This window comes from Pleurodeles waltl, chromosome 4_2 (genome assembly GCF_031143425.1).
Source record: "Pleurodeles waltl isolate 20211129_DDA chromosome 4_2, aPleWal1.hap1.20221129, whole genome shotgun sequence".
Taxonomy (NCBI): Eukaryota; Metazoa; Chordata; class Amphibia; order Caudata; family Salamandridae; genus Pleurodeles; species Pleurodeles waltl.
The window spans coordinates 447,019,845-447,036,053 of NC_090443.1; the positions used below are offsets into that span (position 1 = coordinate 447,019,845).

Below are 16,209 nucleotides of genomic sequence, written 5' to 3' on the forward strand. Positions count from 1 at the left end.
AGTTGACTCAGGCAAGTTATTTCTTGAAAAGACAGTTTTAAGATGTTTCCCCATCTGCAGGTAGTTTGGTTCAGCTCTTAAACACTCACAGCATTCCACAGTTTGTGGCAGAGTACTCCCATGAATCAGCTGACAAGGTTTGGTCGCTTGAATGGGCTTTATGTGCAATGTGACTAACACTTGTTTAATGTATGTATTTTAAAATCCACAATATAATCAACTCACATAGCATAAACAACACTTATAGATCTGATGTCAAATCTGATGGAAACAATTGTCCTGGTGTTTCTTTTTATAAAGGGAGAAAAGCAAGCTGTTTAACAGAAAGAGAGGAAGGACCTACAAGACAAAGCACACTGACAGCAGGGGTCTCTATGCCACATACACCATATGAAACTGGAGAAGCGAGCCCTTCTAAAGTAGAGTCTTTTGATGAGAAAAACACTAGATAGCTCTCAATGTTCAATGGAATCACTTGATGGAATACGGTCCTTTTCTAAATCGCAAGGAATCCAGAACTCTGTTGTGCAAAACAAATTGACTGCACACCTAAAATTTTATTTTATTTGTTAGGAGACAAAAAACAGAACAGCCTCAATGTGCTTGTGACAGCTGAAATGCAATAAACCGGTTAATGACAGGAACTGCCATCACATAAATATTAAGCTCTTTTTAAAGTGTTCAAATGTTTTCTTTATTATGAACGTGCTTTTTTTGAAACCTTAAGATATCTTCGAAGTGGAGAGTCTTCAATTTGCTGGAAGGATCGCAATGCTATGAAAATAAAGGGAAAAAATGCTGTTGTAAAATGTTTTTCGTAGCATTTGTAATGCTTGTTACACAATATTATCTCAGACACTCAGTAACGAGATGTCGCTCTAGACTGCAACATGCTCTAGCTTAACTGATGAGAAGGTAGCAGCATGATACTCTCTGCCAGGCATCTCTTCTGCAAAAGAATACACAAGAACGTCGATCTCCCTTTCAGTGGCCTACTTACTCAAAGCAGAATACATGGCACTAGCAATTGGTGCTGAAATTACTTCACATATACGTGTATTACCTCAATATTAAGAATTGACCACTTAATAATAAACTTCGTAGGTGACACTTTTAGATATAACAATTCCATAAGCTTGATTTTTTTCAGGGAATAAATCCTTTCAAAGAGCAAGATACATGTAAGGCAGCATGATGGAGCTCGAAAATGAGGCAGGTGATTGGAATGGACAGAGGGTAAAGAAGAGATAAGTAGGACACAGGCTTGCACCGAAGGAAAAATAAAATGAAAAATAAAATCAGAAGAGTTCAAATATATGCACAAGTTTGGGTTTCTCTTTTATTTATTTTGGCGAACCTATTACTAGTTTGTGTGGAATCCACGAGGTAAATTAACTACGTTTAGCAAATTTCAGCTCTGGCAGATGCATCTCTGGAAACCTGCTGTCCCATGCACACCTTCATGCTGAAGTTCAAATCACATTCTCAATCTTTTCAGTGGCGAAGGGAATGGGTTAAAACTCATGCATGCAATTCACAGCCAGAACTGCGATATGGTTTACAAGAATATTGTAATAAAGATGAATACTTGTTGTTCCAGGCATATTATGGCACATTATTTGTCTAAGTGACCCTTGAATGTTAATTTACAAATTCCTGAAGAGGAGGTTGGAGTGGAAGAGTGCTTATCCAATTCCACTACTACAATTAACGTTGATGGAAGAGGAATGGAGATTGGGAAGACAGAATAGTGAAGTGTTGTGGACAGTGGTGACAAACGAAAGTCAGAAAAGGATGTCCTAAAGTCAAAAGGATGCACAAGCTAAAGGGTGCCTGGCTCCACATTGCCAATGAGCTGACCTTGGGAGGTTATACGGTGAGGTGATTAGGTTTCTATGTCAGGACCGGAGGCAAAGATGATGCATACTTACTTAACTGTATTCAACAGCAGCCCTGTTAACAATACAATAACATACCTAATTTGCTGTCATTGCGCTCACCCAGTATTTTCAGTTCACCTTTGGAGGCCGCTCTCATAGATGCAGATATAGCAGACCTGCTCTCCAAAGGGGTTATCACTCCAACAGCAGAGTATCCCAGGGGCTTTCTCAGCAAACTTTCTGGTGGAGAAGCACAATGGGGGTCAACACCCAGAGGTCAATCTACGAGAAGTCAACTGGTGGATGGTCTTCCGCCACTTCAAAATGGAGGGGATCCATCTCTTTTGGGATCTGTTATGACCCAACAATTGGGTGGTACATTTGGTCCTCAAGGATGCCTACCTGACGATCCTGATCTACCAACTACTTCGATTCCAATGGAGATCCCAAACTTCAATTTCTCAACTCTTCCTTTCGGTCTATCTTCCGCACCTTGGTGCTTTACTAAGGTTCTGAAGCCTGTGGTAGAGTATCTCAGGACCAGGGGCATCAGCACGATCATCTATCTCTACTATATTCTCCTTATGGATCAGTATCCGAGAACGCTGCTGGGCCACCTAAGCCACACAGTCAAACTTCTTCAATGCTTATGTTTCATTATCAACAGCAAAAAGTCCATCTTACTCCAGTCTCAGAGCCTGACATTCTTGGGATTCATTGTCAACTCTGGCAGGTCTACTTTGAGCCTTCCCTCCAGAAAGGCTGTCAGTACTTAACAAGAGATCAAAAGACCCTGGCTAGACCCACAACATCACTTAGACAACTTGAAAGATTAGTGGGACTCCTGTCCTTGTCCATTCAAGCTATTTTCCCAGGCCCCCTGCACTACTGTGCTCTCCAGCGCCTGAACGGTATCGCACCACTGGAGAGAGCTCACGTTCTCATAGGGTTCCCCTTCGGAAGCGGCAAAAGAGGAACTCAATTGGTGGCTCTTCCATATGGAGGCCTGGAACGGATGCACTATCTTCAGATCGCAGCCAGATCTGATCATAGAATCGGATATCAGTGGTTCTGGTTGGTGGACAGGATGAAGGAACTTCACCACCGGTGACATCTGGTCAGCTTCAAATAAGTGCTTGCACATCAATTGCCTCAAATTGCTTGCAGGTTCCTTCACAGTAAAATGCTGGGCGAAAGACAGAGCACAGTTTTGTGTCCTTCTGAAGATGGACAATGTAGGGGCGGTGAGGTACATTAACCATTTGGGGAGAATGAGATCCAAGACCCTCATATCTACCTCAGAATTTCTGGGAAACCTATTTCCAGAATCACATATAGGTGACAGTGGAACATCTTCTGGGCTCACACAATCAAACAGTGGAATAGCAATCTCAAATGCGAAGCTCTATACAACAGTTTTTAAATCCCAGCAACCAGGTGGGTTCCGTTCTTTGTAGATCTCTTCATGTTTCGTCTGGATCACCAGCTCCCCAGGTATTACAACTGGAGGCTGGACCCTCATGCAGTAGCAATGGACACTTTCTTACAAAACTGGACAACGGAAAAGGGCAGGACTATGCGTTTTCTCCATTATCATGAGGCTAGCAGAACAGGTCCGCAGGCAACAGTTAGTGGTAATCTCCCCGATTTGGAAATATCAAGTCTGGTTTCCAGTTCTGATGGAACTTTCTTGGGATTCTCCAAACCCACTCGCCTCCCCCATCTCCGGATCTCCATAGGGATTCTTCCTGGAATCCTCACCATCTGGTCCTGGAAGGCACTCTCCAACTTATGGCTTGGAGGATTACCAGGCGAGATGGTAGATCCCGGGACTTTCAGAAGAGGCTAGGCACCTCCTTTTCAGAGCATGGGCGGATAACACCAATAAACTTTACAGATCGGTAATGTCTTGTTGGATGGGTTGGTGTCTGCAGAGATGTCTGGATCCCGTGGGGACAGACATTGTGCAAATCAAAAATGTTCTTGCTTCCCTGGCTTGGGAGTGAAAGGAATACGGCTACATCAATACCTTTCGCTCGGCTGCGCACATCCCCATTGCTGGTTTTCATGTGGGCGAACACCCATTAGTCAGCTAACTGCTCACAGGAATTAGGTTATCCTTACCACGAGAACCATGACAGGGATGTTAACAGGGTGCTAAATCTGTTTTTACCTTAGCCTAGTAATCACTAAATTTCCAGTAAGCAACTGTCAGCAAAACTGGCAACCTTACTCTGCATTGTTTCCTGTAGGTGTGCTTCTGATGTCAGGGCCCTGCATATCGCAGGAAGGACCTTCACTTCAGAGGGGGGGTTACTTTCCATATATCCAGGAGAACCAAATGTAATTTCTGAGAGGTCATCTATCTGGCCTGCACAGATTCACCCAAACTCTGCATGGTCCGAGGTCTGAAGGCGTATGAGGCTATGATTACCAGGCGAACATCAGCTCCTTATTGTTATTAAAACGCCACACAAGGCAGTGTCTTCTCCCATTATTGCTAGGTGGGTTTGACGGGCTATACAGGAAGCTTGTATCAATACCAAGATGTTTGGAGCTCATTCTACCAGAGGGGCTATGGCCTCTAAAGCTTTTGCCCTTGGGAGCACATTTGGAGGACATCCTCAATGCCGCAGACTGGTCCGCTGATTCTACCTTTAAGAGAATGTATTTTAAACCAGTCCCCTTGATGCAACTCTTGTGGTAGATAAGCTTTACACTAGCATAATCCTTGTCTCCGGTCCTGACATAAAATGAAACGTTTCCTAGCTATTGTAGCAGTAAGTTTCAGTTCTATTAAGGACACAGAGACAATGATTAGCCCACCCAGAGCTTGACTGCTTTCGCCCCACCCTTCTGGGGGATTGACTTCTGACACTATGAGTAGGTATTTTTTTCTACTACTCTCTAATTTGGTTTCTAATGATAAGGTGGTTTATGGTAATGATGATTGTCAGACATTCTTAATTCTGAATTGGAAACTGTCATTATGCTTTCTTTCATGTTTTTCTGGATGGTAATAGTTATGTGTTTATATCAGGATTGAAGTAGTCTAAACAGGATTAAAGGACAGCATCCTCAGTTTTTGTCGCAGGAAGAAAGAGGAGGATGGGCAGTCTACATGGGGATATGATGCACAGCTTCTTACAGATTGCTTGGACTGAAATTCTTTTTTCCCCAATAGTTCATGGGAAATTAAGTTTGTTACAGTATTGTTAACATATCTGCAGCTGAATAAAGTGAAGAAAGGATAGCATGATACTCGCTCAGTGACCTTAACAGAATTGAAAGTTTCTGTTACAATAGCTAGAACATTTTTCTGTGTCGGTGGTGCAGTTAGAAGGAAAAGATTTTCAATTTGGCTTGTGAGGGGTACGTTGGAATGAAGGCCAAGAAACCCACAATCAGGGCTAATTCTTGATGGCCATCACTAGAAAAGCACGTGGCACTTTATGTATGGTACTGTGGAGCTTTTATAGTCGGTGACAGGTCCTTAGGGGCGGTACCAAGACTGTAGTTACTGTCAAGGTGCCACAGGAGGCGTGGACTAAAATAGCATTGGACACTGGGGGCTTTTTCCAGTTGTAGGTGGACAAGCTAGTGTAATTTGGTTATGGTGGGTTACTACATAAGATGGCCAGAGGTGAGGTTTGTTGACTGTGCATCCTCTAAGATACTGCTTGAGTTTTTGAGAGATGTTTTTGGTTCTAAAGGTTTATTGACAAGACTGTTGCTGACAATGGCAAACAGTTAATGTCTACAGAAATGAAGGAGTTTGACAACTGCATAGGGGTGAAACATGCAAGGGAATCAACGGAGCAATGGAACAATTTTGGCCAGCGCTCCAGCTCTAGCAGATGCGGCCACCTGGGCTAACATGCAGCTCGTGCTGTTTCACAATAAATTTCATAGTACATACAAGACATATTTGCGTCAATTTTTCCAGCACAGTCTTGCAAGAAATGCAAGCAGCAGGATAAGAGCTTCACAATTAATTAAATAAAAAAAGATAAAAAAGCAAAACGGGGAGGAAATATGGAAGATAATAAAAGAAGCCCCTGAAACAGAAGACAGAAAGACAGTGCATAACCACTCATATCCAACTGAAAATAAGAGAGAAAAATTTTGATAAACGAAGAGCAAACAAGAGGAAGGAGGGGAATTTGTGAAGCAGTTAGTTCAAAATAAGAAGGCTTTCTTGCTTGTAGTTTCTATTTGTTGTGTGTACTTTTTAATGTTTTCCATTGTTTTCAGAAATTGTATAGATCATTGGCTGTCAGTGTTTACTCTTTTCTTTGAACCGTAACAATCACAGGAACTTTATTTTTCCAGTACATTAAAAGAATAAGTTTTATTTTCTTCCTTCTTTCACTCCTATTGCTAACTATTCCTTCCTTCTTTCCTGTGCCTAATGTTCCATTATTTCCCTCATATCCTTGCTACCTCATTTCCTAGCAACTCCTCTCTCTAGCAATCCAGTCGCATTCCATGTCCAGCATGAGCATGAATGCTGATGTTTGCACATCAATAACATTTAATTGCTGCAGACAAAAGGTTAATTGAGAGCATTTAAAACATTTTACTGCTGCTGTGCTATTCTTCAACGATCAATGTAGTGAGGAATCTGGATTAGACACAGTATCCACCAGAGGAGAGTATTACCAAGGGTAACTGATGGATACGTCCAACAGCAAATTCCTCACCTTGAGATTAGATACCCAAGCAGCACCTCCCACGGTGGAGGGCCTGTGGAATGAGCTTAGACTAATAAATCCTGCAGAACCAAACAGGTGAAATACCATTCCTGTTGGACATAGTTGTCAAGGCAATAGTATTTTGTGAAGATGTGGAGAGACACCCATGTTGTAATCTGACAAATGTCCAGAACAGCACTCCTAGGTTTCAATGCAGTGGTGGCTGCCTTGGGCCTGGTGGAATGATCCCTCAATCCTTCTAGGGCTTGCTTCTTGGCCAGTGCATAACATGTCTTAATGCAGAGGTCTATCCACATGGGAAAAGTTATCTTCTAAGCCACCCTGACTTTCTTTGCCCCAGCGAACCCCACAAAGAGCTGATCGTCCAAATGGTGGTCTTTGGTGAAACTGATGTAAAAGTTCAAAGTTGTTTTGGGGTCTGACCAATGGAATGGCTCTCTCCTCTTTAGTGGAGGTGGCAGGGGTTATGGGTGGGGGTGTTTAGTGGTGGTGACTAGGAACTAAGAAAATTGGGCAGGTGTTCGATTGCCCAATGTGAAAAAGGTGATTTAAGGTGTTTGCACAGAGAGCCTGAAGCTCACTCATCTGGTGGGCTGGAGTAAACGTGACAAGGAAAACAGTTTTCAGAGTAAGGAGACCCCCAAGATCAGCTGTGCTTTGGCTTGAAGCGAGAACATTTAGTGAAAGTCAGAGCCAAATTGAGGTCCCTCCATGGGTTTTGGAGGAAACATATGTGTCAAATCTTTAAAAAACTTGATCATAACAGATCACAACAGCTGGCCTGGCAAATGCAAAAAGTTAAAAGGACCGACAGATAACCTGGTTTTTTGTTGTGAGCTCCACACCAGGCCACAAACTTGTTCCAGCGACTTGCACAAATGATTTTGTTGAAGTTTGCAATGCAGCAAGGATAACATACACAACCTCCCGATGTAGAAGCCTGATCAGGGGACTGAAACACATTTACATAAGTCCAGAGTACCACACTCTCCTGTTCCAATTTGGAATCTCTAGGATGACTTGGCCCTGGTCATTTCTGATCCTCTAGAGAACTCAGGATAGACAAGGTAAAGGCACAAAGGCATACAGTAGTCTACGACTGACTGTGGCAAGCCTGCCCTCACCATCAATTCACTGAGGGAGGGGGAACACTGGTATCCCCAACCTCAGAAGATGTGCCACGCCCACAGTCATCACGTTCGTGAACACGTGAGGAGCACTGGTAAGGCTGAAGGGGAGCACAGTAAGGTGGAAATACTCCTGGCCTATCCTGAACTGCAGGTAACATCTGCAGGATGGATATATGAAAACACACATCCTGCAGTTGGAGGGCTACCTTCCAGGAAAGATGGAACCTGAGTATCTTCAATTTGTCCTACGAAGGACAAAGCCTTCCATCCTACTTTGGCACCAGGGAGCAGCAGAAATAATATCCAGTCCCTATTTCCGAGGAAAACCTCTTCTCTATGGCCCTTTGGAAAAAAAAGCCTGCTCCTCCTGCAGTAAATTGGTTAGGTGCTCCTCTGAAAGCAGCTCTGATGTAGGTAGAAAATGCGGTGTCAAAAAGGAAATAGAAGGGCATGGCCCCGTTGGACAATCTGAAGGACTCATCTGTCTACATGTAACCAGTCGCTACCCATGGAGAAAGTGTTGGATTTGACCTCCTACAGGGACGACGTGAGCCGCTAAGGGCAAGCTAAAGCGGCTTGGAGGCTGCTGCAGGGCTGGGGGAAATGAGAGGATAAGTGTCCCTGCTGACCAGTATGTTGCACGTGTGAACCCATACCCTACCCCAAAAGAACTGGGGGGGTGCTTGCTGAGGCAGTTGGTTGTCTGGCACTGTCTGTATGCCACCCTTCTGTTGAATCCCCAAAAGATATGGGTAATGCCTGGTATGAACAAGCTTCAAAGTGCTTCAGGCCAGAATCTGCTCTCTAGCCAAACCGCCTGGACTCCTGCCAAACGGCAACAGACTTCATCCAAGCGTGGCTACGGAGATCCATGCTGGTACCTACTACTTGGCTTAATTAATCAATGGTATCCAAGCCAGATACAATGACGTATTTAGCTACATCCTAGCCATTCGGAACAGTTGGCTCCAGGGAAGCCAAAAAGATCCTCAGGGACTACTGGCAAGCTCTTGCAGACTATTCCCCAAAAATCATGCATATATTATCCAAGCAAACAACTGCCATTGACCAACCTCAAAGTTGGACTGGCTGATGAGAACATTTGTTTCCCGAATGCTTCACTCCTTTCCAACCGTCTGTCCAGGAGAGTTGTAGGGAAGAAGTTGAGATTCACCTTGCTGGTAGAGTCTTGAACCTCTAGACTCTCAGGAGTGGGATGCTGAGTCAGAAAATCAAAGCTGCCTGGCGTCGGCCAGCGGTGTCTGGTAATCTGCCTGTTCACCACTGGGCATCAAGAAGATTTTGCACACGTGTCCACTGATGTATCAGTCAGGACTTCATTAAATGAGAAAAAGGGCTCAGAGGAAGCCTGCTCAGGTCGAAAAATCACTGTAAACAGGTTAGTTTTGACCTCCATAGAGGGAAGTTGTGGGTCCAAGATCTCTGAAGCGAGTATAATTACCACAACAAAAGAAGTGCGTTCTTCTGTCAGTGGTCTAGGTGGATAAACAGGCCCTGTATCAGGGCAGGGGATGTCTCAAGCCCACTGGTCTCCTGCAAATCCAGGGGTAGTGTTCTGTCAGAACCAGGTGGCATGGGAACCAGGCATGTCAAAGATTATTCAAGACATGAACTCAAGATCAATATGAGTTTGGCTCTGAGGTACACACCAAAATGAGTTTAGGGACTTTGTCCAGCACCAGTGGCATCAATGTCCATGGAACTGGAGCAGATTTTGGTACTGAGTGAAAGTAGGCTGTGTTGCAAAACCCTAAGCAGGTTGCCAAGGACAGATCTGCAGGCAATAACCCAAGTGGAGGACCATGAAGATCTTTGGGGCCCAAAGAGTGCCAGGGGAAACCAAGAGTGCCAAATATGCACAACATGACCTCCATAAAGACTTCAATGTTGTGGGAATTAGCTGGTAACCTGAGGAATTCAGGGTGCTGTGAGATCAAATGCAGAATAGGCTGCTCAGTGGTCCGGGAGCAACACCGGATAGCACTGATAGCCTAACAACTTCTCTGGAGATAGACTTACGGGATGGGGATGAGTCCCTCTCAGTGTTTTATGTTTCCTCTATGACTTAGAGTTGGACTTGCTAAAAAACTGCAACTGCTACTAAGTCCTGTCGCTGGAACAGGAACGGTTCCGCACTCTTGATTTCAAACGGAAGCAGGACTTGAGTAGCTTCTTCTGGTGTTCAGCAGTGCGGATCAGTCAAAGAAATCGTGCCACAAAGCTCAGACAAACTACCTGCCACTGCATTCCTGAGATGCATAGTTAATAGTGCTTAGCAAAAGTATGCAAGGATGCCCACGGAGTTGCCTGGTGGATGTTGGCAACCAAGATGCCTCTAAAAAGAGCTATACAGTAGCCAGGCCCCTGATGGAATGACTACAATATCCTTTAGAGTGTCTTTCTTGGCTAGGGAATAGTAGATCTTGATACAAAGGATGACCCAATGTGGAGTGGTGCGTTTGGTCACATTCTTGCTCCAGCATACCCACAAAAAGCAGGCTGTCAACTCTGTCCTGACACGATTTCACCCTATTCTGATGATGTGCTCATGTATTTACATAAAGCTTTGGATGCACTCCCTGGGTTTGATGACCATGCTGGATGAATTCGATAGTGTGTCAAGTTTGAAAATAATTTGGACTAAGTCCTACTTGTTTTCTCTCAGCTCAAACAGGATAGAGAACATGCGGAACTGATAATGACAAGGCTTGACTTGCAGGCTGGTAAATTTAAACATTTTGGGATGAATACAGGGCACAGGACACATACAATGCACGGGATCCTTCAGAGTTTGTCTACGCATAATAATTTGTACTAAAATGGAGTGCTTCCAGTACAAGTCCTATTCTAGTCAGTACACATTCTCCTTTGCACGATGGCATCGAGCAAGGCAGCCTGCCTGGGTGCCAGTGGAGAGGTGGTCCACAAGTGTAGGCCAATGTTAGTAGATATAGACCTGCATTTGGAGGCCATCAGTGGTGAGATGTGGGACTACAAAAGTATCTCTTCTTACAGGAAATGCCAGCTTACTGGAATGCTATGGCTACAACCTGTGGGGAATAGCTGACGTGGTCACCAGCAGGCTTCCTTGCCACATGAAGGGCCCAATTCCCAATGGGTGAGAACCAATTATTGCCCAGCTAACCGGATTCTTATCTGTGATTTTGATAAGATGAATAAGGTCACCTACTCCAGGTCTCTCTTGCTGTGATACTGAGACACACTGAGATGCACTCTACGAGGTTCTCTGGTGATTTCCAAGAAAACTAAAGGGATATTCCTTTTTTAATAGGAACAGCTCTAACAGAAAAGACCTTTTATACATTAGAACATTTTAAACAGCTCATTCATTGGGTCTGGCTGTACCTGCTAACAGTTTTACCAACAGTCTGCAGTTTCACATGTACTCCAAGGCTCAAACTTCAAGAGAGCCAGATTAATCAACCTGTCAAGCCCTGCAGTAATGGTTAAAGGGAGAGGGACACTACTAGAGGAAGAAAACTGTCAACTCTGTCCTGACACGATTTCACCCTATTGTGATGATGTGCTCATGTATTTACATAAAGCTTTGGATGCACTCCCTGGGTTGATGACCATGCTGGATTAATTCGATAGTGTGTCAACTTTGAAAATAATGTGGACTAAGTCCTACTTGTTTCCTCTAAGCTCAAACAGGATAGAGAACATGCAGAACTGATAATGACAAGGCTCGACTGGCAGGCTGGTAAATTTAAACATTTTGTGATAAATACCTATCATGTAGACAAAGACCTCATTAAGGGGAACATGGAAAGGGTCCTAACAGCAAATCATCAGTGTCTATCTTTTTGGACCAGCCTCCCTCTCCTCCCAGCAGTTAGAGTGGCAACAGCAAAGATGATGGTTGGTCCTACCAATATTTCTGTGCTTTTGTTGCTGCACTACCAGTTATACCAAGGAAACAATTCATTAGGGAATTTCATGCTATCTTTTTAGATTTGATACATGGGAATTGTAGAAAGGCAATGGGGTTTTCCAAAAACAGATTTCCGTCGCTGTGGGTGACGTTAGGGCTGCAAGTAATGAACTATTCTATGCATAATCTCAGTTATAGTGGCCAATGAGGTGGCGGAGTGACTCAAAACCTGACATCTTTCAGGCTCTAGAGGGATGAGCAGTTTTTGATTGGCTAGTGGGTCCAAACAGAATGCCCCTGATAGTAAATAGAACAAGAACTCTTTGGTAAAAACTGCTGGAAGAAAAATGTGCAGCCAAGTGGACTATCTCTTCTATGCACTTTGGAGGTTCCATTGTGGTCATTCCCTGACCTTTGGAATTTAACAGCTACTCATGATAGGAGCCCATGAGTAGAACTGGGTATGTAGACACCAAGTGACATGTTCGAACAAGGCATGTGTCAGGCTGTCAGGGACATACGTAAGCTGGGCCCAGAGCAACTCATAATGTACAACACTCTACTGCAAACAATACGCCTGATCTGAGGGCAAGATCAAAATGAACTACCCAACTCAGATTTGGTGCAGCTTGTATTAAACAACGGTTTGGGGTGAAAAGCTATCACTTTCTTATACAACTCGCTAACTGCATTACACACTCGCAAAAATTAATTTACCAGAGATATGAAAAGGGAGGGGACAGGGAAGAAATGGGGGGAGCCTCACTGACATATGTTAAAAATGTATCTAGGAAACTCAGGCTAAAATATACATCGTTTAACACTCTACACCAAACTTACATCACGAAAAAGCATATAAGCCAGATATTTCCAGGCCCTTCATCAATGTACCCCAGATGAACTCAACCAGAGTCGGATCCACATGGTGTGGTCATGACCTGTAATTGCGCAACTTTGGTCTAGTGTGGTTTGCGTAATGTCAGAGATTGTAGACCCTCTGTTGAGTTTGCTACGTTTAATGCCCAGGATGAAAGAGGACACATTTATATCTATATTTGATTTGGCATTTGTTTTATTCAAGCATCACCAGGAAAACCCCCACGGACATATCCAACTAGTCCAGAGACTTCAAGCAATATGTAATTGCCGAAGCAGACAGGCTTAGCAGAGTAAAGAAGGAAGGCAGGAAGGGCCTACCAGATGCCACATGGGAGACCTATCTGTTGGCATTAGAAGTTAAGTCAGATGCCAGACCACCTTGACTGTGATATACATTTAGGGCCAGATGTATCAAACAATTCTGCATTCGCAAACGGTGTGAATCGCAAAATTCCACCATTTGTGAATGCTAAATAGCCTTTTAGGATTTATGAAAGGCATTCACAGTGCAATTTAAGGAACAGTAGGTAATCACGAATAGGGAATACCTATTTGCGATTACCAATGCACATGTACCATGTATTTCATATATGCGAACTGGGCATTTAGGAAATGCAATTACCACAAATTCAAATTTGGTGGTAACCGTGTGCAATTTTTAAAAATGCATTTTTAAAAGTGCCATGTAGCGCACACATGCCCTAGGGCATGTGTGCGCTTTACTTGTGCACAATTTCTTTTGGGTGGGGTGGGGTGGATTGATCAAAGGGGGCATTAGGCCCCAGGCACCCTTGGATTTGCAACACCAAAGTTGCTAATTCCTAACAGGAATTCGCAAATTAGGAAATGCAAAACCATTCGCACCTATGGGCCTTCAGGCCCATAGGGATGAATGGATCCACATTCCCTAATAGCGATTGCAAATTTTAAGAAATCTCTATTAGGGATTCGCTATTTTCTTACATCCCATTCTGCATTTCTCAAATAGCGATTTCGTAAAATATGTTGTTTACGAAATGCAAAACGGGTCTTTCGTACATCTGGCCCTTACTGTTTGAGTAATTATGGCATGTATAGGGCTTTGGTAGCTGTCTGGAAGGCAGGGTCTGTACCTTGATCCAGGTAAGCACATTATTGAAGACATGAATACTGGTGGGGTGTACCACCCATGCTGAATGCTGGTAACAGATTAGAACACGTGGAAGGACTTACTAGGGCCAAGTGTGTATTGCATAGTCATCAAGCATCACCCTAGACAATTAAAAAGCTTTACCAATTGTTCACAAACAGCATAGCACTAGATAACTACTTTATCATATGCCCCAATTGTTGGGTTTAAGAATTTTTCAATTGTTTGATTCCTAACACCTTACAATTATAGTTTCCCACTTAGAGGACCAATGCATAATTATGTTGGTCAGATAACATATAAATGACTTGGACAAGAAATCCTTTTGAACTATGGTGCTAAATGTACTGGCTCCTTTTTACGTGTCTAAATATCAAAGACTTATTAGGAAAAGAAATCTGTCCTGACATGAACAGTCAACGTAGTAAGACACTGCATGCCTAGGATCTAATCTATATAACCATTTCTTTTCGCTGGTTGGCTACAGATGAGTGAAGAAAGATGGAAGGATGATGAAGTGACCAATGTGGGTAGAAAGGATGGACAGGTGGTAAAGACCAACTTATCCAGGTATAAAACTGAAGAGTGGACAAACCAAGAAAGATTTGCATAATCCGACCCCATGAGCAAAAGTAATTGCTACCATTCAAACTTTTCTTAGAGTAAGAAGTCAAACCGAGCTTGAATGGTGTTACCATCAAGAAAACCAACAAGAGAACCAAGTTCCACAGAATACAAATAAATGGCGTTGGAGGAAATAAGTAAAACAAACCTTTCAGAAACCACATCACTAGTGGCTATTTAAGCAAGGATGGTTGGTCAGGAAGACACATGAAGGCAGACCTTACCAGCAGCCAGCATCAAGCTCTGTTGAGCATGGGGCAATATAAAACGTAAGATGTTGAAAAGGGAAGATTTCAAGGTTTTCTTTTGCCTTCAGACTCCACCACTTAAATAACTTAGTCCAGCAACCTGCGTAGATGGATTTGGTGCCTGGCCACCAACATGGGGTGATCCAGGCAGGCTAAAGGACTCTAACAATCATCAACCAATCTCCACCTGTGCAGCTGCAGCATTTGGGACTTGGGCTAGAAGACCTGACCATCCTGCTGCAAAAGCACGTCCACTCCGCACTGGAGTGGAAGGGTTTCACAAGTGCTGAGGCTGAGTGGCAACAGATAGGCATACAAAACCCACAAAGCTGAGTCTAGGGTGATCAGAACAAGTTGTGCTCGATCTTCTTAATCGTTCTGGAGTAATTTTGATATTAGTGGGGTCAGCGGGGATGCATACAGCAGGCCTGAAGGCTTTCCTGGAAGAACCATTAATTGGGAAATCTGGGGCACAAAACCAATAGGGCTTTCTGTTCTGGGTTATGGTAAAGAGATCCATGAATGGAAACTTCAGTCTGGACAGGATCAACTCTGTTAATTTGGTGGGTAGCTCCCACTAATGGTCTTCCAGTGAGCAGCAACTAAGGGCATGCTTCCTCAAACTGAAGGAGTCTGCCGCTGCTTTTGGGGTGGTTGTCCATCACTGCATCCAACCACACCACCTTGTCTGTTGATGTAATGGATGGTATTGTTCCAAAGAATTTCAACATGCTCCCGGATATGGAAGGGAGGAAGGCCTTCAGGAATAAGCCAGACCAGCCACAGGTCAAGCATATTTATGTGCGGACATTGCTCTGGCACAGACCACAACCTTCTGTTGCCCAGATGAGCGCTCCAGTTCAGTGTGGAGGAGTCTGTGACCACAGTGGCCTTAACCTGTGGAGGACTGAAGAGGCGAGCCCCTCAGAAGGTTGAAAGTTCCATCCACTTGTGCATATCTTGATGTACCATGTGGATGATCAACACATGACCTGACAGACTTCTTTGGTATTCCATCCACTGCCACCCCAGACACCACTGTGGAGGTTCTCAACCACCACCTGGCGCTAGGGTCCAACAGGATGTTTGAGGCCATGAGGCCTACGAGGTGAAAGACCTGCAAGACCAGGATCTGAACTTAAATCAAGACACACTGGAATAATCGCCAGAATATCCATGATCCTCGGAGGAAAGTCCTTCATAAGGAGTGTGTTGAGTACCACCTAAATAATCATCAGTCTCTTTGTGGGCGTAAGTAGAGAATTCTGGACATAGATGGTAAACCCAACGTCGTGGAGAAGAGCTGTTGCCTGCAGGACGTTTTAATGGACAATTGTGGATTCCCCTTGACAAGCCAGTCGTCCAAGTACAGAAATACATGGACTCCCGACCTCCGTACTGAAGCTGCCAAGATCATCAGTACCTTCGTCAAGACATGAAGGGCCGTTGTCAGTCCAAATTGGAGGACAGAAAACTGAAAAATTTGATTGCCACCATGAACTTCAATTGCACTTGCGGGCAAGGAAAATTGGAACGTTAAAGTAGGCATTCTGGCAATCCTGGGAACCCAACCAGTCTCCAGAGTTCAAGACCCACAGGATCTGCTTCATGAACAATATCTTGAACTGCTGAATGAACAGATTGGGAAGAGGGAGAGCCAGGAGATGTGCCAGCCCTTCTTGGGGACC

General features: G+C 43.9%; 1 protein-coding gene across 16 annotated transcripts in view; it reads right to left on the reverse strand.

The window, feature by feature from the left end:
- Nucleotides 1–537: 537 nt before the first annotated feature.
- DSN1 (DSN1 component of MIS12 kinetochore complex) overlaps nt 538–16,209 on the reverse strand; it is a 304,146-nt gene continuing 288,474 nt past the window's right edge. For all 16 annotated transcript variants that reach the window (XM_069231754.1, XM_069231763.1, XM_069231764.1 and 13 more), the window contains one exon: nt 538–774. In XM_069231754.1, the coding sequence (XP_069087855.1) occupies nt 698–774 (77 nt within the window). In that variant the 3' untranslated portion in view covers nt 538–697. The remainder of the gene's footprint in view (nt 775–16,209) is intronic.